Genomic DNA, 24,308 nt, shown 5'->3' with positions numbered 1-24,308 from the left:
ACTAAAGCATATAAATGTAGACATTAATTTGCGACTCCAACCTAAGAAAAAGTAGCACACAGATAAGACATGTTCCAAACGGCGTTCCTCTATTCATCTAATAAATATATCAATGAACCTATATCTTTTTTTTAAGAAAAAAATTATTGTTATTATTATTATTATTATTTTTCTCTCCGGGTATTTGCACCTGTATATTCTCTTCGCCCCGAATAGTTGTATATATTCTTAATCTAAAAGTTTATTTATAGATAAATAATCGAATCTGATATTTTGTTAGAGATCGATACTTTAAATAATCTTGAATAAGATTACTCCAGTGTAGATAGATGAATCAAGCAGTGCATGTTTTAGCACATACGAAGTCTATTTCTTCGTGATGTTTATCCGGGTGAAATGGTTGAGTAAGGTCCGGACAATTTACCGGATGATAATATAAGTGTTGTGTTTAGAAAAGTGAGCAAGGAAATGTTAGGTGAGTTTTTAATGGAGGTGGGGCCCACGCGGAATTTAAAAATGTTTTCTCACATATCCCACATCGGAAAATCCTCAAAGTTGGTTCAAGAAATTTGTTATAAATTGAGCCTTCCTTGTTTGCTTTTAGTATCCCAAAATCAAAAGCTTTTCAGATTTGATAAAAAGAGAGTGCATAGAAAAAGAGTGTATTTTTTCTTGAGTGCGGGAATTCTCTTGTGTGAGTTAGAGAAATTATTTTCTCGGTATACACGGGTTTGGGAGTGTGAGGAATATTGAGTGTATTGGTGTATATACTTGTTGTAATATTTCTTCCAGTTATAAAAGTTGCAGTGCTCCGTGGGCGTAGCCTATTTTGGGTGAACCACGTAAATCTTTGTGTTCTTGTTGATTATTTTATTCCGCATTTTTTTCGGTACTATATTATCATCGTGATCGGCATCACTTCGGGGTAATTTCCCAACAACTGGTATCAGAGCCTTGTTGTGAAAATTCTTAAGAATTCTGAGTATGCTCTGTGGTTGCAGCTTTGTCCGATCTTCCACATCAGAAAAGATTTTTTTAGATTTTTTGCTAAGGCTAGAGAAGTGATGGCCGGAGATGATGGATCGGGACCGGGAATCAACAAGTTTGACGGAACAGATTTTTTCGTTCTGACGGTTATAGATAAGAGATTATCTGTACAGTAAGAAGCTGCATCAACCTCTATCAGGAAAGAAACCAGAAAAGATGGAGGATGATGATTGGGAGCTCCTTGACCGACAGGTTTTAGGTGTCATAAAATTGACCCTAACAAAGAACGTGGCGCATAACGTGGCGGAGGCCAAAACCACGGAGGAGATGATGTCCATTTTGTCGGACATGTACGAAAAGCCATCGGCAAATAATAAAGTACATCTCATGAAAAAGTTATTCAACTTGAAGATGGGAGAAGGTTCTTCGGTGGCAAAACACATAAATGAATTCAACACGATTGTCTCCCAGCTGACATAAGTGGACATCAAATTTGATGATGAGATTCGGGCACTTATTCTTCTGGCGTCTTTACCAGACAATTGGGAACCGATGCGGGCAGCGGTTAGCAACTCTGTTGGAAAAGGGAAACTACAACTCAATGATGTTAGAGATCAAATCCTTGCTGAAGAAGTTCGCAGGAAAGACTCGGGTGAAGCAACATCATCGAGATCTGTTTTAAATCTTGATAACAGAGGAAGAGGCAGGAGTGGTAAAAGGAGTTCCAACCGATGGCGCGGTAGATCCAAATCAAGAAATGGAAAAGACAAAAACATCTTTGAAAAGAATATGAAGTGCTGGAGCTGTGGTGAGACTGGTCACCTGAAAAAGAACTGCAGATCAACGAAGAATAATGCAAATGCTGTCACTGAGGAAGTACATGATGCTCTTCTATTATCCATGGAAAGCCCTGTTGATTCTTGGGTTATGGACTCGGGAGCTTCGTTTCATACCACTGGTGATCGCGATGTATTTGATAATTACATCGCTGGAGATTACGGAAAAGTTTTCCTGGCTGATGGAAAACCCTTGGAAATTGTTGGTATGGGTGATGTACGAATGAAGATGTCAAATGGATCTGTCTGGAAAATCAACAAAGTCAGACATGTACCAAAATTGACACGCAATCTGATCTCGGTGGGATAGCTCGATGATGAAGGCCACAATGTGACTTTCGGTGATGGTTCCTGGAAAGTGAACAAAGGAGCCATGATTGTTGCTCGAGGAAAGAAAACTGGAACACTGTATATGACTTCCAGTTGCAGAGACACACTAGCAGCTGTGGAAGCTGGAGCCAATTCAAGTCTATGGCATTATAGACTTGGACATATGAGTGAGAAGGGAATGAAGATGTTGGTGTCAAAAGGAAAGCTACCAGAATTAAAGACTGTTGAACACCAACTATGTGAAAGCTGTATCCTTGGAAAGCAAAAGAAGGTGGGCTTTTCAAAAGGCGGTAGAGAACCAAAAGCAGCAAAGTTGGAGCTGGTTCATACTGATGTATGGGGACCATCTCCTGTGACATCCCTTGGAGGCTCGAGATACTATGTCACATTCATTGACGATTCAAGTAGAAAAGTTTGGGTTTATTTTCTGAAAAATAAATCTGATGTTTACGAGACCTTTAAAAGGTGGAAATCCATGGTGAAAAATGAGACCAACTTGAAGGTGAAGTGCTTACGGTCTGACAATGGTGGAGAATATGAAGATGATGAGTTTAAAAAATATTGTGCACAGAACGGGATCAAGATGGAGAAAACCATTCCTGGTACACCTCAACAGAATGGTGTAGCTGAAAGGATGAACAGGACCACGAATGAACGAGCAAGGAGCATGAGATTGCATTCTGGATTGCCAAAATCATTCTGGGCTGATGCTGTTAACACTGCAGCATATCTGATCAACAAAGGACCTTCGATACCGCTTGACTGCAGAATACCCGAAGAGGTATGGAGCGGCAAAGAAGTAAACCTTTCTTTCTTGAAAGTGTTTGGATGTCTATCCTATGTTCATATTGATTCAGCAAGCAGAACAAAACTTGATCCGAAATCAAAGAAGTGCTTCTTTATTGGTTATGGAGATAATGAGTTTGGTTATCGTTTCTGGGATGACCAAAATCGGAAGATCATTCGGAGCAGGGATGTAATATTTAATGAGAATCTGTACAAGGACAAGTCAGACATTGGAGCTGGAGATGAATGTCCTGAAGTCAAGAAGACTGATGAAGTGCCATTGACATATATTCCTGTGAATGAATCGAAAACCAGTAACCAGGAAGATGAAGAAGAAACTGCACAAGATGATGACCCACAAACTCCGGTGATTGAACTCAGGAGATCTTTGAGAATCATTAGACCACCTGAGAGGTACTCCTCTGCACTTCACTATATTTTGCTGACAGACAAAGGTGAACCGGAGACCTATGAAGAGGCAATGCAAAATGATGATTCAACCAAGTGGGAGTTGGCCATGGAGGATGAGATGGATTCACTGTCATCCAATCAGACGTGGGAGTTGACAGAACTTCCACAAGGCAAAAAGAGGTTACATAACAAGTGGGTGTACCGGTTAAAAGAAGAGCATGATGGTAGCAAGCGGTACAAGGCAAGACTTGTTGTAAAAGACTTCCAACAACGGGAAGGAATTGATTACACCGAAATTTTCTCTCCGGTGGTTAAATTAACCACTATCAGGACAGTACTTGGACTAGTGGCGAAGGAAGACTTACATTTGGAGCAGTTGGATGTAAAGGCTGTGTTTCTTTACGGTGACCTAGATGAAGAAATTTATATGAAGCAGCCACAGGGCTTTGAAGTACGGGAAAAAGAGAGAATGGTGTGCAAACTTCATAAGAGCTTGTACGGTCTCAAACAAGCTCCAAGACAGTGGTACAAGAAGTTTGATGGATTCATGAGTGAAAATGGTTTCCTAAGGTGTCAAGCTGATCACTGCTGTTATATGAAAAGGTTTGACGGTTCTTATATCATACTACTGCTATATGTAGATGATATGCTGATAGCTGGAACTTGCCTGGAAGAAATTGATAAACTCAAGAAAGATTTATCAAAGGAATTTGCCATGAAGGATTTGGGTGCTGCAAAGCAAATCCTTGGAATGAGGATCTTTAGAGACCGGGTGAATGGATTCTTGAAGTTATCTCAAGAAGAGTACGTGAAAAAGGTGGTTAGCAGATTTAATATGGATGAAGCTAAATCTGTGAGTACTCCTTTGGCTAGCCATTTCAAACTAACCAAAGCACAATCACCATCGACGGAGCAGGAGAAGGCTTATATGAATAAGGTTCCTTATGCTTCTGCTGTCGGAAGCCTCATGTATGCAATGGTGTGTACAAGACCAGACATAGCACATGCAGTGGGAGTCGTGAGCAGGTTTATGAGTAATCCAGGAAAGCAACACTGGGAAGCAGTTAAGTGGATTCTCAGGTATTTGAAAGGTACTGCTAGTTGTTCTTTATGCTTCAGGAGGTCAAAATTGGGCTTACAGGGTTTTGTCGATGCCGATATGGGTAGTGACCTGGATGGCAGGAAAAGTACTACCGGTTATGTGTTCACATTAGGTGGTACAGTTGTAAGCTGGGTGTCTAAGCTGCAAAAGATTGTTGCGCTTTCGACTACAGAGGCTGAGTATGTTGCAGTTACAGAAGCTAGCAAGGAGATGATATGGTTGAGATCCTTTCTGGAAGAATTGGGTCAGAAGCTTGAAGATAGCACGTTACACTGTGACAGTCAGAGTGCTATTCATTTAGCAAAAAATCCTGTTTATCATGCTAGGACAAAACATATACAGGTTAGGTACCATTTCATTAGATCGGTGCTGGAAGATGGAATCTTGATGCTGGAGAAGATTCCTGGAAGTAAGAATCCAGCCGATATGCTCACAAAGACAGTAACCATTGACAAACTGAAGTTGTGTTCAACTTCAGTCGGACTGCAAGTATAAATGGAGATATATGAGCTGCTGCAATGATGGTGTGAAGACATGATTGAAATCAAGTCTTCAAGTGGGAGAATTGTTAGGTGAGTTTTTAATGGAGGTGGGGCCCACGCGGAATTTAAAAATGTTTTCTCACATATCCCACATCGGAAAATCCTCAAAGTTGGTTCAAGAAATTTGTTATAAATTGAGCATTCCTTGTTTGCTTTTAGTATCCCAAAATCAAAAGCTTTTCAGCTTTGATAAAAAGAGAGTGCATAGAAAAAGAGTGTATTTTTTCTTGAGTGCGGGAATTCTCTTGTGTGAGTTAGAGAAATTATTTTCTCGGTATACACGGGTTTGGGAGTGTGAGAATATTGAGTGTATTGGTGTATACACTTGTTGTAATATTTCTTCCAGTTATAAAAGTTGCCGTGCTCCGTGGACGTAGCCTATTTTGGGTGAACCACGTAAATCTTTGTGTTCTTGTTGATTATTTTATTCCGCATTTTTTTCGGTACTATATTATCATCGTGATCGGCATCACTTCGGGGTAATTTCCCAACAGGAAATACAACTTGTGATGAAGTTATTTCTCTGTAATATGACTTCAACTGTAACTTGCAGACAATGAGATGAACTCGTGAATGGGCGCCGGAGGAATGTCTGGTGTAGTCACTCCGATGCTTAAGTCAGCAGGTGAAGAAGAGTAAAATGGATGTATATGTGGTGATATACGTGAGTGCTTGAGAGTTCAAAATTCCAGAATCTGTAAATGAGAAGTATACATGTTATTTATAGGAAGAAATCTCATGATTATCTTGTTTTCAGTGCCCACCTGCTAAGTATGGTAAGACGGCTGCTCATACCCTACTTCTGATTACTTCTCTGACACGACAAACTCATGTCGTTCTGACAGAAATGATTGTCAAGTATAAGGTAGCCCATACTGATACACTTGAGTGTGGTATGGTTCTCGAGGTAGCCCGGGTAAAAGTTCTCGGGAGCTTGCACGAGAGCCCGGACTCCTGATTGCCCGGAGAGAAAATATCCCCGGGCATCCCCATGCCCGGCTGCTGAAGAAAATAATCTGCATATTGATTCTGATTTGGACTATCCATTTAGTTTTTCAAATCATCCATAACTTTAGCTCTTCTAAAGATATCGATTCGTATATTGTAGGATGGATCACTGACACTCCTGCATTTATTTTTGTTGTATGGCTTAATAATAGTTTCGTGTTATTTAAAAGAAGAGATGCAATTCTCCAACCTATTATTTTTTTTTGACCTTTCTGCAGCCTATTATATATTTAATTATAAATACCATTTTATATATAAATAACTAGCTGCGCGCACGGAAAAGCCTGAAGTACTTTTATCAAATACATACAATCCTTTCAGTTTCAGCATCGAGGGGAGAAGAATGATATTTCCGCCGTTTTGCTTGATGGGTGATTAGCTACTACGTATAACACTTTTATTTTATCAAGTTAAAGCCCACTAATTAAATATTCATTTTAAAATTTAAACGAGTGCAGCCTAACTTCATTAATTTAACCTTCCTCGATTTGTTATTCTTTGAAATTGTGAAATATCTCATTTTCCACCATTATTTTGCTCTCTTTGTCAAGAGAAAAACTTTTGTAAGATTATCACATTGGTCAATTTTATGATGCTGATATTTGATTTTTAGTCGCTCATTAATTTTCATGTAAAAAATATTATTTATTATTATAAATATTGATATGATTGACACAACTCACACATAAAAAAATCTATAAAACAATCTCACAAAAGATTTACCAGTTTAGTTTGATAATAAATCGCTTCTCTCCTCGGATTATTTTGTTGAAATGTTTTTTGAATTAGTTGAGGGTGATGATTTAGTTTTTTTTAAGAAATACAAGCTTGAATGTTTTTTTTCTTAAAAATTATATATGTAAAAATAAAATTCAAAAATTTTCATTAACTTGTGGGTATGTCAAAGTATTGTCCATCACATGGACGAAATTAGATGTACATTTATTCATTTCAAATAATATGTTCACTTTTTTTAATCTAAACTATATTAAAACAAATAAAATAAAATTATCCTTTACACTAAGAAATGAAATTTAATAACATAAAAAAACTCCCCGAAACTTTTGATAAAATGACTAGCATGTATCTTTAAAACAAAAAGATTAAAAAAAAAAGAAAGACTTTACTAAGATGTAGCATGCATGGTTCTTGATGGATCCAACTGGATTAGGGAAGATCATATATTGACCATTTGCTCTGACGTGGCAGTGATTGGCTTAGGAAATGTCCCGCATGATTATGCTTGTGTTGGGTTCGACACCTTGATTGACTTAACATGGTCTCCATTAGCCCTAAACAAAACTCTCTAGTACTCACCACTAGAATACCGAGGTGTTTTCAGCCATGGACACGCACACCTACAGCTGCTCAAATATGTCGGACCAAACTATTGTTTATTTTCATTACAATATTGTACACTGGTAGTGTCCAAAAGTATAAGCAAGTGCAAGAAAGCATATGCCACCTTTACTGAGCCATGCTACCAAGAATAGAAGCTCCTCGCAAGCAAATACTACTACACGGAAGTTGCAGTTTCAACTGCTATAGTGATTTCCTGAAGGAGATTTAGTGATTGGCAAATGAGTGATTTAGGCAAAGTAATGCAGCAACCGATCTTTATAAGATCACAATAGGAAAACAAGTGTATTTAAATTACCATGACCTCCGCAGCACTTGAAAAGGTGCATTTTGAGGTGATGGCTTGTCCTTGATCCAACAACCAGCCAACTTCACAATAAGTTTCCTTGTTTTCTCCTCTCTTGATTGAACACCAAAGATTTTTTGGCAGCAATATGAGGTCTCCTTCATCTCTAATTGACTTGCATACATATTCATCCCCGAGTTGTTGGATCATCTGTGAAATAACAACACGACTCCATAAGGTTCGTGTAAGATTGGAACATATAAAACAATGATCGCGTGAGCAGTTATTACTTTTTGAGAATTATGGAATGCGGCGGTAGCACCGACCCCTTGCCAAGACCCGGTAACTTTTGAACCGCTCAAGGGCTGTGTAGTGGCAAAAGCATGATTGCTTATAGCACATCCACCTAGTTGATCACCATTTCTAAAGGGGCCATACCATTGCTCAACAAACACCTTTATATCCTGCAACCTCAACTCAGAGTTATTAAACCGGAGGACTTGAATGATCCTCACTCGAGACTCTTTGTCCCTAGGATCAATCAAGCAGTGTTCCAACTCCAATATTTCATTCACACTTTTAATCTCGTCCTTGGAAATGGGCCACACAGAAACATAACATCCACTAGATTGATAAGCAAAGGCGGAATGATGGGGTGGAGTTACAATCCTTTCTTGCACACTGTACCTGGTAGCGGCATCAGCTTCACATCCAACAGTGGGAAGAAGCTTAATGGCTTTGTACATGAAATACGGGACGCCATGATTGAAGTGAGCAAGAGTAGGACATTGGGTTTGCCAGTCGAAAACCTGAACCTCCCATTCTCTGTAAGCCTCTGGGACCACTGATTCTGGCAATTCAACAGGCTTCCCCTCCAAGGTGAAATCCGCTCTAAATCCATCCCACTCACCGGACACTCGTTCAGAAAATTCTGACCAACCTGTATTAGCCGATGAAAAGACATACCCAATAATTTAGAAACGTCTAAACCTATTATGCACACAACAAATTAGTTTGAATTTACTTTTGGCCACATTATTACACACCTCGCATACCTTCCAAGTAGCAAGAAGTAAGTTAACTAATGAACTAATTACAGAACATACCAGTGTTGGTGATGGTAGTACTAGGACTAGTTAATGTTGTTTCCGCAGAAGTTACTCGTAGGCCAGGGTGATTGGCCGAAGCCATAAAAATTTGAGCATCCCTGCAAGTATTAAAAGTTGATCCCACATCACAAAATTTAAAAACCCAGCAATTCATAATTATTTTATTTTTATAAACCTTTATTTGTTTTTACCAAATTAAGGAGAAAATCGATGTCGAATTAACAGTTATTTATCAAAATTAAAGACTCCAGTTTTATTGAGTCATTCCAGAAAGGGTAGGGAAGGTAAAAAAGAAGAAAGGAAGATAAGCAGAATACCACACGGACTGAAATAATTCACATCTATTTTCTACTTTCATTAGCAAACGAAAGGGCTGAAAAGCTAAAGCTTAACACCCAAAATCGATTAAATTAACAGTCTCAATGAAAAATTACTTGCTGAAGGAAATTCCGGCGATCTTGAAACGGCGGAAGGCGCATGCTGCTGCTGCGGACGAAGAAAGCCTCAAGTGGCGCTCCTGCTCATGAGTTTTCGGCAGTGACACCGGAAGCGATTGCTTACCCTGAATCTGGAACATCGACCGGCAGCTCATTCTCCGATTCTATGAGCTAGGACTCTTTAGGCTATAAATATGTGGAACAAGTTCCGTAAGCGGAAGGCCAGAATTCCAGATGTGGCGGTGGAGTGGCGGCAGAATCCAAGGATAGGAGGTCTGGCGATAGAGAATATTCTTCTACGCACGGTGCGTATTTATATCCAATCCAATCAAAGTGTAACATCACGGGCTGCTCTAATTTTTTAATTTATTTCAATGTCAATATTTAGACCTCTTTCTGGTTAAAATAACGGAAAATTGATCTTCAGTCCTCGGTCGTCGATTTTTTGTGTTCAGTCCCTGGGTACTTTTTTAGTACCACATTTCCACATGAAGTGTACCACATTTTGTATGACATAGTACCACAATTTTGTGGGTAGGGAGTGAACCCAAAAAAATATTTTGATTGGAGATTTTTCACCAACTTCCCCTAAAAATAACTCCAATTTTAATTTTTTTATTACTTAAATACCTTTTTTATTTACTAATAAATAATTCCAATATTTACTTTTTAAAAAATTGAATTTTATTAATGCAATTTCAAGAATTTTTTTGTCAATTTTATAGAAATAGAAACTTGTATAATTAAATTAAAATTATATGAACAACATTTATAATAAAAGGTTAAATGAAGAAAATTTTAAAAATTTAATTATGGCTAAATTCGTAAAACGAACACAAAAAGGAGCTATGCTGCATAATAATCAATTAATAGGCATTTGAATTTTATTAACTTGTTTTTATTATTTAAGAGACAAAATTACTTTATGACCTTATTCCGGTGAAAGGCGAGTAGGGATGACAATTTTTCTCATGTGTTTGGGACCCCACGGAGAAAACTCGAAATAGAGACGGAGATCTCCGATTTTTTCGGGTTTGGGGTTAGAGTTTAGGAAATATCCGTGAACCCGTCGTCATCTTGTTCCATCAATAATTTTGAAACAGGGATGAATGTAGAGATGAGAATTTGATCCCTGCGGTTTCGTCCCGAACCCGAAAAAGCAGAGATCGGGACGAATATGGGTTGGAGATAGAATTCGAGGATGGGAATGGAGATGACAAACTTGCCCACAGCCCTGTCTTAATGTCATCCCTAAAAGGCGAGGGATGAATTTGAAAATGATTTTAAATATCGGGGATGGAAATAAATTTTAACCTTAAAATCAAACAGGTAAAGAAAGGGAGCAAGACAATTAATCATTTTCAAATTAATATTATCCTCATTATTATAAATCTCAATAAAAAATATCACTCATCTTCATTAATAATTTTTCCTTATATTTTGAGGAAGAAGTATATTTTTAGTTCTATGATGACATATTATTTCTTATTTTTTATATTTAAATAAATAAAACATATTATCTCAAATAAACAAAAAATACAATAGACATGTATTCTCCACACTTCAATCTTTTCTGAGAATGTTGAAAGCGGCAAACAGCATGTTACTAAAGAAAGCATTGCTCTCACTCACATCTTTGGCGATTCGGACGTGTTCTTCCCCCGATTTATCGTCGTCGGAATGGAAGGATTTGATCTGAGAATCGCAAGACGCGATGTTTGCGATCGCGGCATCCATGAACTTCTCTGCGTCGGAATATACGTTCGCCAGCACTGCATTGATCGCGTCCTCGATCAGATCATCGACGGGATTGTACTGATCCATGCACTCGCTCAGCGCGGATTGAAGAGTTGGAGGAAGATATGGAGTCGCGGCAAATTTTTTTATCTTGAATGAGAGATTGGCTGCGCGATCTTCCACGAACCTAGGAAATCAAAATAAATAAATAAAATTAGTTATTTAATTTAATATATGTTTTCCGGTTGAAATGCATGGTCTTTTTAATTCAATATTTGTTCTGAATATCAGTACTTTACCTGAGAATGAAGAAAGCCAATCCATTGGGGTCATTTTTTTGGTGTGGAGCTGAGGATTGCAGGGTGGATAAGCAATCCGATTCATAATCGCCTAAACCGTGGCACGCCTTTTGAATGAGAGTGGTTTCTTGGAGGCCGGAGGTTCTTTGGATGTGGCTGATATGGGGGAGAAGGTGGTGGCGAAGGGCTGCAGCGACCGGAGGAGACTCGAGGCCAAGGCAAATGAGGAGGATTAATGCCAATGGCAAGAAGTGCTTGGAAGACATGGTCGTGTTCTTTGTCTCCCTTCCACAAGTATTGTAGGAAAAGAGAGTCAAGAAAGTTAGGAGGGATTTGTTTTGTGTATAATAATTATGACTGATGGCTTGAAATTATTTGGCAAATGAACAATGTCCATTCAAGGGACGGAGTGATGCTTCAATTAAAATGGCATGAAATTTGATGGGCGGTGGTTTTTCTTTTCTAATTATTATTATTAATTTTGTTTTTTTTTTGGATGAAATTTGATTCCAATTTCGAATTTATCCCTATATTTTGAATCTCTTCATACTCGTTATTATTGTGAGTTGGTCTCTTGTGAGACGGTCTCACGAATCTTTATATGTGAGACTGATCAACCCTACCGATATTCATAATAAAAAGTAATACTCTTAGCATAAAAAATAATATGTTTTCATGAATGACCCAAATAAGAGATCTGTCTTTCAAAATACGACCTGTGAGACCGTCTCACACAAGTTTTTGCCTATTGTTGTACTTGTCATTCTTCAATACAAATCCATGTTTACACCGTCGGCTTACATATATAGAATATTATTTATCTTATTTCAGATATTTAATTTTACTAATGTCTCTGGAGTAGGTCTCTTGTGAGACGGTCTCACGAATCTTTATTTGTGAGACGGGTTAACCCTACCGATATTCACAATAAAAAGTAATACTCTTAGCATAAAAAATAATACTTTTTATGGATGACCCGAATAAGAGATTCGTCTCACAAAATATAACCCGTGAGACCGTCTCACACAAGTTTTTGTCATGCCTCTGCATACATATTATAATCTGTTCCTATTAAATAGTTTTTGTATGAAAAAACTACTGTAATATAAATTTTTTCATAATATCAATCGCATGATCATTTAAAAATTTAGAAGTATAGAAAAATATAACGACGTATTTCATGGGAATTTATATAGTAATATAGATTAACTAATAAGAACCAAAATAGGTTTTTATAATAATTTTTACTAATGAAGATGGTTACTTTCATGATTAGAGAGGAGTATTTTTGGTTACTCATTGCCATGCAAGACATGTTTGTGGGAACGAGAAGTTGGGATCTTTGGCGTCTGACTTGATATATGTACTGATGCTGGTTGACTGATCAGTTGCTTGGTCCAAGTGCCGCGAATTGGACAGTCCGCAGACGGTTGCAAGGGAACAAGTTTGGGAGCCCAAGGTTAAAAGATTCTGAATATCATCAGAATGCAGCTTAAGCTAGAATGGATGATGTTGGAAAAGCTGGAATTGGACATCTGGAAGCTATGACCTTAAGAAGATCAAGCCTATGTGATCGGTCTCAGTCGTATGCTAGCTTAGGAGGAAGTCCACGAAATTGTAGCAAATGGAGCTCTACTGATTCTATCGAGTTCTTCGACAAGTTCTGTTCAAGAAAGTTGTTTCTTGAACTGAAATTGATCGCGGTGGGGCACAAGTATACGTGAATGTTTATTTGCACCACAGTTTGTTTGGCTAGTTCTATTGTGGGGAAAAATGTGGCCATGAACCAACATGTTAACGTCAGAATACCCAAGCATGGCTTTTCTACTTCCATGGATGAATATATATACTTGTGGTTTATCCAAATGAAGAAGTGAGAAAGTAGCCCCCGCAGATGGTCGAGTAAACAGAATATCTTTTGTTTCCAATATAATAAAGAGCACACTGTAAATGACAAGAAAAAAGGACCGGTCTCCAACGAACTTATATAATACATACACATTGATTTCGAGTCAGAAAGTGTTTGTAAGTCGTTTTCTGGCTCGCTGCACTAGCTTTTAGTGCAACAATACAAAAGAATCCAATCCGATTAACGGCAAGGGCTTACTGTGGGAGAACTGGAGGCGCGATTGTGCGTGTATTGTATGATCCACAATGGCTGCATTTTTGGCCAATTATGTGGAAGTTAACCTCGGTAGTGTCGTTGCAGTCGTTACAAAGAATCCAAACCTGTAAAGCATTGGGGGATGTGTTTTTAAGGAAATGGAAGCTTTCATGAGATTTTAGAGTAATATAGCAAGGTTGCTATGAGTTAAATACCTTCTTGTGTCTGTATTCATCTGGCATGACAGTTGCTTCAATCTGTGTATATGGGAACATTTTAAAGTGAGACAGCAAAGGGCGGGCAAGTGGTGGAAGTAAATTGAGTCGATCAAGTCCAACATAGTTTAGCTTTCGAAGATCGAGCAAGCTCGATAAATTCGAATATCTTAATATAAATAGGGATCGGCTCGATGTGATTTGTTTATACCCCTGATTTTAAAGACAGAATAACATGAATTACCTCCTCATCTATCATCTCCCATGCTCGGGACATATCCATGATGGATCTTGAGCATATTGGGCAGCAGTACCTACGTCCACATTCCATGAAAGATCCAGCAAATCGTGTAAATATGATTAGTGGATCGTAAAAATGTTCAAAAATAATTCTCCAAGGAGACTGCACTTTACTTCTCACGCTTTATCATCTCATGGTAACATTCACAATGCATCGTGTGTCCACATTTCATGACAGCCGTGTCTTTCAATGAGTCGAACAGATACTGCAAATATGATTTATTTTTTAAATCGCAAGTTAGATTATATACCGGACATTTAAGAAAACTAGAGGAAGACCTCGTAGCATATTGGACAATGATGCCTCATGGAGTTCTCCACGCACAAGTGATTGTTCCGTAAACTAACCGAATAACAAGACCCTGCACAAGTAAACTTAAAATGGGATGAAAATAGACCTTATGGAAAATACAGTTACATGTTACAAAAGGGTAACCTCAATGCTCCTTGAAATAAGCAAATCTCAAGATTTTAAGTTTTATGTGGCGAGAGATCGAAGAACGAGTTAAATATAAACTTTAATTACAGTTAATATGATAGGAAATTGCTTACTAAGAATAGTAATTTGTGAGCACAATATTATTCTCAATCTTTTCAAACATCATCGATAGAGCTAGCGTTCGAGTTTGACGTTACATCAATAAAAATACTCTTTTCGGCAGTAAAGTATATGGCTGGAGAAATAGAAAAGCAAGCAAGCACGATTCAAATTGTTACTCGAACTTGACTCAGGTCTTGATCGAGCTGCCATAAGCAGTTTGGTTCACTTACCGTCTAGGTTTAGGGACTGTTTAGCTTAATTACTATCACAGAATCATGATATTTGTTTTAGGACGAACTAAGAAATATACAAACTTAAAAGAAGAGAACATAATCAGGCATTGTTCCAACAGATTCTGACGACATGTGACAGGAAATTTAGTTAAATCGATCGAATAGGTAACAGTTAAAGCATACCACATTTGTTGCAGTGAAAGAAGTTCTCGCGACCACCAATTCTAACAAAAAAAATACATTCGATCAATTTTCACAAGCACTCCAAAATCAAACATCCGTATTAACGCATGTTTGTCAGTTCACTAACCTGCAGATTCCACAGTCATCGCAATGAAATAGTCCTTTGTCTATCTGCACCAAGTAAACACAAATTTCGTCGTTGAGATTTCAAAGGTCGTAAAAGAAATTTTATAAACATTTTGAGCTCGACTAAAAGGTATGAAAATGGTGAAAAAGACTAAATATTGAACTACTTTGGTTATCTGTTTCTGTAAGGTAGCAGGTTTATTACATCATCATCAAAAAATTTGCACACTTCGCAAAAGTATTCTCCCATGTTTACGCCACAATTTGTACAAACACGCGCAACCTAGATCAACACGAAAGAAGACAATTATCTTTAATCACTCTGAACATAGAATTATAGAACAAAGAGTGTCACGAAACAATGGAAGAAAACCTACGGGCTGCTCTGTGTCACAAACAGAACAAATAACCTGCAATATTAGCAAGAATTTAAATAAATCTTCAATAAAATCCTATACCAAGAAGATTGCAGCATATGAAATTAAAATTTCTTTGAGAAACATACTTGCTTCACATCGTACCGGACCATTTCATGGCGATCAAAAACATTACGCAGCATATTCTGATGATTCACACAGAATGAAATCCATAAAAACCAGATCAAAAACATAGTCTTTGTCAATCATTCAAATATACAATTTCTACAAGTTTGAATTAGGAGGTGTATTTCCACAAGGAAGATCCATTTCCGCCCAAGAATTGGAGACCGTGATAAAGAGAGGAATAATAGGTTACCGCTGCTTCATTGTGGCAGTGGCGACAATCATAGACCTCGTTGCAGCATGGAGTTCGAATCTTGCATCTTCTTCTATAATGCTTGCACCTACAACAAGATCAAAATTATTATTTTTTTAAAAAAAGAAAAGATTCAATATCTGGATTTTTGATGGTCTATCAAATGATACTTGTAGAATATATATACTCCGCAGCTGGATACTGAAAATTTTATATATGTCTAGCCCCAAAATAGCTAATCGGCTAGCTTCATCTCTTGTCCCAAAAATCTTATGCTTTATAAGAGAAATCCAGATAGTACAAACTCATACTTATGCGGAAATCGAACTATCAATAACGAGTAAAACATGAGCTTACAGCAAATACTACAGAACCCTTTCTCGCTAAAGAGGATAATAATGGAACTTAAAAAAAACAAGAATACTACACATCATAACCAAACAAAAGAAATATGGGCAAAACTAATATTTTTAAACAAATTACAAGGGCCCTGAACATAGCTGTGAAACAGAGAGTCGAAAAGATTCAATTTTCATGCATAATGTATCACCAGAATACAAATTTGGCTCCAAGAAAAGTGTGACAGTATCTGAACACACAAGCAAACATATACCAAAATTCTAGCTAGTTAAGCAGCTAGATGATTCATTTCTTTCCACAATGATGGAATGCTTTCATATATCACGAGTAATTCATGAACAGAGAAATTATAAATAAAAAAAAAATCCCCATGAATTATCTGAACACACAAGCACGTATACATTAAATAACAAGAAAAAACCAAAATTTACCCATAGCCCATCTTCCCAAAAGTTAGGCGATCTTTCGAGGCGCCTTCCATAAGCATTTCCAACCGATAAAACGACAGCACAAGCCGAGGCGCAAAAGTGGATTAGGGGAAGATGAGATGTGCCCAAAATCCAAAATTTCTCAAACCAAAAATACCACCATATTTTTATACCAAACGGGCAGTGACCCTTTATATACCCCTTCATTTAATGGCCTGAAACAAAACAAACCCCCCATTTTTTTAATTATTGTGGCCCTTAAATTACTATATTTGGAAAGTGTTGCACGATAGCTTTAATGGAAAGAAGATAAGGTGGCGTGATAGAGACTAAGTAGTTGGTGACAAGGGGGACACAGCACCGCATAGATAGGCCAATGAGAAAGCAGTCTCAAGAAAATAGTGCTGATTTTCTTGATTTCATGCTGAGAGTTGAAATCGTGTGGCCCGTACTTTTTTTCATGTTTGTTTTTGAGTTGAACTGAAGCGATGTGGGGATTGATTTCTCTATAATTCCTCCATCCTTTTGGTCAATTCTCCACCTTTGTTTGTGAGGATAAGTGTTCCAGACAGACACCACATTCATATTTCATGAACAACAATAAGGTCTTTAAAAAAAATTTGGAATAAAGATTTGTTATAATTGAATATCTAACATTTAAGTTAGATATTTTGGTATTAAATAAATTATAAATCATCGACCACGGAATTTTTTTATTGTCTCTTATTTTGGACATATTGGGATTAGTTAATATTTTAATAATGGATTAGCGTTATATTGAATTATGATATTCTTAGATTATTGTATTATATGACATATGGTAAATCATATAATATAAATTTTTAAATTAAATCATCTCGACGATAGTTCGGAATGAGGAACAAATAGATGAACCCAAATTAATTGAAATGAAACATTCATCAGAAAAATTTCCCTCTTCACGTTTAGTTGATGTGATATGTTCATCCTAAATCCAGATGGTCGATACTCGATGCCCACTAATTTGAGAGTAGGTCTCACGAATTTTTACCTGTGAGACGGGTCAACTCTACCGATATTCTCAATAAAAAAGTGATACTCTTAACATAAAAAGTAATATTTTTTCATGGATGATCCAAATAAGATATATGTCTCATAAAATACGATACGTGAGACCGTTTCACACAAGTTTTTGTCTTAATTTGATGCAGTGGTCTCATTTGGTTAAGTCAAAATTTTACACGTACATATTAAGTGGGATGGTATGTAAACAAACTTCTCCAAAATAAATAAAATGTATGGATGGAAATTAGATATTTTTTACTCTTTCAATAGTTTATACGTCGTTGACACGTTGCTTCCCATACTTTGCAGAAAGCGAAACACGATTTCGCTAGAAGTCCTAAGAATGATGTCAACTGAAATGGGGTGTTGCCCATTCCCAACATCGTACTTGATCATCTACTACCGCAAAATGCTGGAAAATAAACCCTAATTAAATAAAATAAATAAATAAACTTTCTTGGATCTCTTTATTTTATTTACTCTCATGGGCTTTATCATTTCACAAGCTTTATTTTAACTATTTACATGTCATCAAATATGTAAATGAATAAAGCTACTCGCAAGCTATTCAAATTTTGATTCGATAAAAAAAGTCATTCGAAATTGTTCGTTAAGTCGGCTCGATAAGTTCGACAATTTTATCGAACCGAACTCGAGTTCGATGATATTTGGCTAGTAAGCTTGCGAACATTTTCGTGAACTCGAGCTTGAACTCAACTAGGTTTTGGATCTTGAGTATACAATAATAACTTGCATTATCTCACGTCGAAATAGAGTGTAAGGTGTTGGGAAATTACCCCGAAGCGATGCCGACCACGAAGATAATATAGTACCCAAATTGCGGAATAAAATAATCAATCAACAAGAACACAACGATTTACGTGGTTCACCCAAAATAGGCTACGTTCACGGAGCACTGCAACTTTTATAACTGCAAGAAATATTACAATAAGTGTATACACCAATACACTCAATATTCCTCACACTCCCAAACCCGAGTATACCGAGAAAATAATTTCTCTAACTCACACAAGAGAATTCCCGCACTTAAAAAAAAAATACATTTTTTTTCTATGCACTCTATTTTTTTATCAAAGCTGAAAAGCTTTTGATTTTGGGATACAATAACTGAAGGAGTTGAGCTCTATTTATAACCATAATTCTTAAGCCAAAACAGAAAATATCCCGATGTGGGATTTCATTTTCTGATTTTTAAATTCCGCGTGGGCCCCACCTCATTAAAAACTCACCTAACAATTCTCTCACTTGAAGACTTGATTTCAATCATGTCTTCACACCATCATTGCAGCAGCTCATATATCTCCATTTATACTTGCAGTCCGACTGAAGTTGAACACAACTTCAGTTTGTCAATGGTTACTGTCTTTGTGAGCATATCGGCTGGATTCTTACTTCCAGGAATCTTCTCCAGCATCAAGATTCCATCTTCCAGCACCGATCTGATGAAATGGTACCTAACCTGTATATGCTTTGTCCTAGCATGATAAACAGGATTTTTTGCTAAGTGAATAGCACTCTGACTGTCACAGTGTAACGTGCTATCTTCAAGCTTCTGACCCAATTCTTCCAGAAAGGATCTCAACCATATCATCTCCTTGCTAGCTTCTGTAACTGCAACATACTCAGCATCTGTAGTCGAAAGCGCAACAATCTTTTGCAGCTTAGACACCCAGCTTACAATTGTACCACCTAATGTGAACACATAACCGGTAGTACTTTTCCTGTCATCCAGGTCACCACCCATATCGGCATCGACAAAACCCTGTAAGCCCAATTTTGACCTCCTGAAGCATAAAGAACAACTAGCAGTACCTTTCAAATACCTGAGAATCCACTTAACTGCTTCCCAGTGTTGCTTTCCTGGATTACTCATAAACCTGCTCACGACTCCCACTGCATGTGCTATGTCTGGTCTTGTACACACCATTGCATACATGAGGCTTCCGACAGCAGAAGCATAAGGAACCTTATTCATATAAGCCTTCTCCTTCTCCGTCGATGGTGATTGTGCTTTGGTTAGTTTGAAATGGCTAGCCAAAGGAGTACTCACAGATTTAGCTTCATCCATATTAAATCTTTTAACCACCTTTTTCACGTACTCTTCTTGAGATAACTTCAAGAATCCATTCACCCGGTCTCTAAAGATCCTCATTCCAAGGATTTGCTTTGCAGCACCCAAATCCTTCATGGCAAATTCCTTTGATAAATCTTTCTTGAGTTTATCAATTTCTTCCAGGCAAGTTCCAGCTATCAGCATATCATCTACATATAGCAGTAGTATGATATAAGAACCGTCAAACCTTTTCATATAACAGCAGTGATCAGCTTGACACCTTAGGAAACCATTTTCACTCATGAATCCATCAAACTTCTTGTACCACTGTCTTGGAGCTTGTTTGAGACCGTACAAGCTCTTATGAAGTTTGCACACCATTCTCTCTTTTTCCCGTACTTCAAAGCCCTGTGGCTGTTTCATATAAATTTTTTCATCTAGGTCACCGTGAAGAAACACAGTCTTTACATCCAACTGCTCCAAATGTAAGTCTTCCTTCGCCACTAGTCCAAGTACTGTCCTGATAGTGGTTAATTTAACCACCGGAGAGAAAATTTCGGTGTAATCAATTCCTTCCCGTTGTTGGAAGTCTTTTACAACAAGTCTTGCCTTGTACCGCTTGCTACCATCATGCTCTTCTTTTAACCGGTACACCCACTTGTTATGTAACGCTTTTTTGCCTTGTGGAAGTTCTGTCAACTCCCACGTCTGATTGGATGACAGTGAATCCATCTCATCCTCCATGGCCAACTCCCACTTGGTTGAATCATCATTTTGCATTGCCTCTTCATAGGTCTCCGGTTCACCTTTGTCTGTCAGCAAAATATAGTGAAGTGCAGAGGAGTACCTCTCAGGTGGTCTAATGATTCTCAAAGATCTCCTGAGTTCAATCACCGGAGTTTGTGGGTCATCATCTTGTGCAGTTTCTTCTTCATCTTCCTGGTTACTGGTTTTCGATTCATTCACAGGAATATATGTCAATGGCACTTCATCAGTCTTCTTGACTTCAGGACATTCATCTCCAACTCCAATGTCTGACTTGTCCTTGTACAGATTCTCATTAAATATTACATCCCTGCTCCGAATGATCTTCCGATTTTGGTCATCCCAGAAACGATAACCAAACTCATTATCTCCATAACCAATAAAGAAGCACTTCTTTGATTTCGGATCAAGTTTTGTTCTGCTTGCTGAATCAATATGAACATAGGATAGACATCCAAACACTTTCAAGAAAGAAAGGTTTACTTCTTTGCCGCTCCATACCTCTTCGGGTATTCTGCAGTCAAGCGGTATCGAAGGTCCTTTGTTGATCAGATATGCTGCAGTGTTAACAGCATCAGCCCAGAATGATTTTGGCAATCCAGAATGCAATCTCATGCTCCTTGCTCGTTCATTCGTGGTCATATTCATCCTTTCAGCTACACCATTCTGTTGAGGTGTACCAGGAATGGTTTTCTCCATCTTGATCCCGTTCTGTGCACAATATTTTTTAAACTCATCATCTTCATATTCTCCACCATTGTCAGACCGTAAGCACTTCACCTTCAAGTTGGTCTCATTTTTCACCATGGCTTTCCACCTTTTAAAGGTCTCGTAAACATCAGATTTATTTTTCAGAAAATAAACCCAAACTTTTCTACTCGAATCGTCAATGAATGTGACATAGTATCTCGAGCCTCCATGGATGTCACAAGGAGATGGTCCCCATACATCAGTATGAACCAGCTCCAACTTTGCTGCTTTTGGTTCTCTACCGCCTTTTGAAAAGCTCACCTTCTTTTGCTTTCCAAGGATACAGCTTTCACATAGTTGGTGTTCAACAGTCTTTAATTCTGGTAGCTTTCCTTTTGACACCAACATCTTCATTCCCTTCTCACTCATATGTCCAAGTCTATAATGCCATAGACTTGAATTGGCTCCAGCTTCCACAGCTGCTAGTGTGTCTCTGCAACTGGAAGTCATATACAGTGTTCCAGTTTTCTTTCCTCGAGCAACAATCATGGCTCCTTTGTTCACTTTCCAGGAACCATCACCGAAAGTCACATTGTGGCCTTCATCATCGAGCTATCCCACCGAGATCAGATTGCGTGTCAATTTTGGTACATGTCTGACTTTGTTGATTTTCCAGACAGATCCATTTGACATCTTCATTCGTACATCACCCATACCAACAATTTCCAAGGGTTTTCCATCAGCCAGGAAAACTTTTCCGTAATCTCCAGCGATGTAATTATCAAATACATCGCGGTCACCAGTGGTATGAAACGAAGCTCCCGAGTCCATAACCCAAGAATCAACAGAGCTTTCCATGGATAATAGAAGAGCATCATGTACTTCCTCAGTGACAGCATTTGCATTATTCTTCGTTGATCTGCAGTTCTTTTTCAGGTGTCCAGTCTCACCACAGCTCCAGCACTTCATATTCTTTTCAAAGATGTTTTTGTCTTTTCCATTTCTTGATTTGGATCTACCGCGCCATCGGTTGGAACTCCTTTCACCACTCCTGCCTCTTCCTCTGTTATCAAGATTTAGAACAGATCTCGATGATGTTGCTTCACCCGAGTCTTTCCTGCGAACTTCTTCAGCAAGGATTTGATCTCTAACATCATTGAGTTGTAGTTTCCCTTTTCCAACAGAGTTGCTAACCGCTGCCCGCATCGGTTCCCAATTGTCTGGTAAAGACGCCAGAAGAATAAGTGCCCGAATCTCATCATCAAATTTGATGTCCACTTATGTCAGCTGGGAGACAATCGTGTTGAATTCATTTATGTGTTTTGCCACCGAAGAACCTTCTCCCATCTTCAAGTTGAATAACTTTTTCATGAGATGTACTTTATTATTTGCCGATGGCTTTTCGTACATGTCCGACAAAATGGACATCATCTCCTCCGTGGTTTTGGCCTCCGCCACGTTATGCGCCACGTTCTTTGTTAGGGTCAATTTTATGACACCTAAAACCTGTCGGTCAAGGAGCTCCCAATCATCATCCTCCATCTTTTCTGGTTTCTTTCCTGATAGAGGTTGATGCAGCTTCTTACTGTACAGATAATCTCTTATCTGTAACCGTCAGAACGAAAAATCTGTTCCGTCGAACTTGTTGATTCCCGGTCCCTGATCCATCATCTCCGGCCATCACTTCTCTAGCCTTAGCAAAAAATCTAAAAAATCTTTTCTGATGTGGAAGATCAGACAAGGCTGCAACCACAGAGCATACTCAGAATTTTTAAGAATTTTCACAACAAGGCTCTGATACCAGTTGTTGGGAAATTACCCCGAAGCGATGCCGACCACGAAGATAATATAGTACCCAAATTGCGGAATAAAATAATCAATCAACAAGAATACAACGATTTACGTAGGTTCACCCAAAATAGGCTACGTCCACGGAGCACTGCAACTTTTATAACTGGAAGAAATATTACAATAAGTGTATACACCAATACACTCAATATTCCTCACACTCCCAAACCCGAGTATACCGAGAAAATAATTTCTCTAACTCACACAAGAGAATTCCCGCACTCAAGAAAAAAATACACTTTTTTTTCTATGCACTCTTTTTTTTTATCAAAGCTGAAAAGCTTTTGATTTTGGGATACAATAACTGAAGGAGTTGAGCTCTATTTATAACCAGAATTCTTAAGCCAAAACAGAAAATTTCCCGATGTGGGATTTCATTTTCTGATTTTTAAATTCCGCGTGGGCCCCACCTCATTAAAAACTCACCTAACATAAGGGAAGTGATTGAAAGACTATAAAATGAGAAATTTACCCTATTAAATTCTCATATCTTAGTTGATCTTTTTGACTAAGAATATTCGATGAGTTCGAAAACGAGCTTGTTTAATGAGGTAAAAAATTATCTTATTTAACGAGTTCGAAAACGAGCTCGCTTAATAAGTTGAGCTCGAGTCAGATTTATTAAACATGATAAACGAGATATTAACGAGCCGAACTCGAGCTATTCGCGGGATTAATAATTTTAAAACAAGCGGAGCTTGAACCTGATATTGTTCGACTCGACTAGTTTGCATCCATAAATGTCACATGCATCATCGTGGTACAAAAGAAAAACAGTTTTATTTTAAATTGAAAAAATGATGGGTCGCAATGAAGGTTGTACTTTGAAATCGATCATACCAAAAAGACAATTCAATTATTATGTTGACTTCTTGCTTTAATAAAATAGAGTAGATTTATTATTTGCATGGCACACCATGCATTAGAAATAAGAATAATTATAACTAAAGAGAAACAAGAATAATTGATTATTGTTATAATAATCATGAAGGGTGGTTTGATAATGGTTAATTGCATAAATGTAAATAAAATCACACCAAACCAAGAACACAATTAATCTCATTTCATTTCTTATTTAGAGTTAATTTCCTTTCTTTAATTTCTTCCCCTCCAATCCATCAGCAATTGCTCAAAAAATTGTGGGGAATCCAAGCATGGCCGTTAATGTCACTAAAAGCACATTTCCAAGAAGTAGAGCCTTTCCAAGAACAGATCTCAAGAGAACCGAACCCTTTTATTTTGAGCTCGAGGTCGAGCTTAATCTTTTGTAATCAGTGTATGATCATCTCCTCGACTCGTTTTCACTCTTAGTTTTTACCCTAGACACCATGGTAATACCTATGTGTGCCTAAGTTTATAAGTTGTTCAAAATTTTAAATAATCAATAAAGTTTTTGCAAGTGTTTGTTTAAATTTTTTTCTGCGAAATATATA

The 24,308-nt window shown here is 37.7% G+C and overlaps 3 protein-coding genes across 4 annotated transcripts; all 3 read right to left on the bottom strand.

Annotated features, from left to right (window-relative positions):
- Nucleotides 1–7,081: 7,081 nt before the first annotated feature.
- LOC142547775 (uncharacterized) lies at nt 7,082–9,519 on the bottom strand. Of its 2 annotated transcripts, XR_012820728.1 has the most exons (6): nt 9,191–9,519; nt 8,754–8,854; nt 7,938–8,587; nt 7,660–7,857; nt 7,468–7,557; nt 7,082–7,366 (listed from the first exon to the last, which is right to left on the bottom strand). XR_012820728.1 is itself a non-coding variant. In XM_075656232.1 (5 exons), exons 1-5 carry the CDS (start codon nt 9,346–9,348, stop codon nt 7,519–7,521), a joined length of 1,146 nt encoding a protein of 381 aa, XP_075512347.1. In that variant the 5' UTR covers nt 9,349–9,518; the 3' UTR covers nt 7,082–7,518. The 2 variants fall into 2 exon arrangements, 1 of the variants encoding a protein (XP_075512347.1); XM_075656232.1 differs by having other exon boundaries at nt 7,082–7,557; nt 9,191–9,518.
- Nucleotides 9,520–10,676: 1,157 nt separating this feature from the next.
- Nucleotides 10,677–11,580, bottom strand: LOC142545049 (uncharacterized). The gene is made up of 2 exons (XM_075652038.1): nt 11,230–11,580; nt 10,677–11,117 (listed from the first exon to the last, which is right to left on the bottom strand). Exons 1-2 carry the CDS (start codon nt 11,493–11,495, stop codon nt 10,757–10,759), a joined length of 627 nt encoding a protein of 208 aa, XP_075508153.1. The 5' UTR covers nt 11,496–11,580; the 3' UTR covers nt 10,677–10,756.
- Nucleotides 11,581–13,127: 1,547 nt separating this feature from the next.
- On the bottom strand, nt 13,128–17,012 carry LOC142545048 (E3 ubiquitin-protein ligase MIEL1). Its single transcript, XM_075652037.1, has 12 exons — nt 16,458–17,012; nt 15,667–15,754; nt 15,437–15,493; nt 15,309–15,341; nt 15,137–15,214; nt 14,933–14,976; nt 14,806–14,846; nt 14,128–14,210; nt 13,963–14,054; nt 13,793–13,862; nt 13,549–13,590; nt 13,128–13,458 (listed from the first exon to the last, which is right to left on the bottom strand). Exons 1-12 carry the CDS (start codon nt 16,511–16,513, stop codon nt 13,333–13,335), a joined length of 810 nt encoding a protein of 269 aa, XP_075508152.1. The 5' UTR covers nt 16,514–17,012; the 3' UTR covers nt 13,128–13,332.
- Between the last annotated feature and the right edge of the window lie 7,296 nt (nt 17,013–24,308).

The sequence above is a fragment of the Primulina tabacum genome, chromosome 5 (assembly GCF_025594145.1).
Source record: "Primulina tabacum isolate GXHZ01 chromosome 5, ASM2559414v2, whole genome shotgun sequence".
Taxonomy (NCBI): domain Eukaryota; kingdom Viridiplantae; phylum Streptophyta; class Magnoliopsida; order Lamiales; family Gesneriaceae; genus Primulina; species Primulina tabacum.
Note: the sequence above shows the minus strand (reverse complement) of the source record. Positions and strands in the feature narration are given on the sequence as shown.

Excerpts from the sequence above, each read along its gene's own strand:
- LOC142547775 (XM_075656232.1), bottom strand. The coding sequence starts at position 9,348 with ATGAGCTGCCGGTCGATGTTCCAGATTCAGGGTAAGCAATCGCTTCCG. Across the intron at positions 7,858-7,937 it reads CATTCCATAATTCTCAAAAA|ATGATCCAACAACTCGGGGA; the intron begins GTAATAACTGCT and ends GTTATTTCACAG. Across the intron at positions 7,558-7,659 it reads CAAGTGCTGCGGAGGTCATG|GAAATCACTATAGCAGTTGA; the intron begins GTAATTTAAATA and ends AATCTCCTTCAG.
- LOC142545049 (XM_075652038.1), bottom strand. The coding sequence starts at position 11,495 with ATGTCTTCCAAGCACTTCTTGCCATTGGCATTAATCCTCCTCATTTGC. Across the intron at positions 11,118-11,229 it reads TTGGCTTTCTTCATTCTCAG|GTTCGTGGAAGATCGCGCAG; the intron begins GTAAAGTACTGA and ends TTGATTTCCTAG.
- LOC142545048 (XM_075652037.1), bottom strand. The coding sequence starts at position 16,513 with ATGCTTATGGAAGGCGCCTCGAAAGATCGCCTAACTTTTGGGAAGATG. Across the intron at positions 14,055-14,127 it reads ATTGTCCAATATGCTACGAG|TATCTGTTCGACTCATTGAA; the intron begins GTCTTCCTCTAG and ends TCATATTTGCAG. Across the intron at positions 13,863-13,962 it reads GAGATGATAAAGCGTGAGAA|GTACTGCTGCCCAATATGCT; the intron begins GTAAAGTGCAGT and ends ATGTGGACGTAG.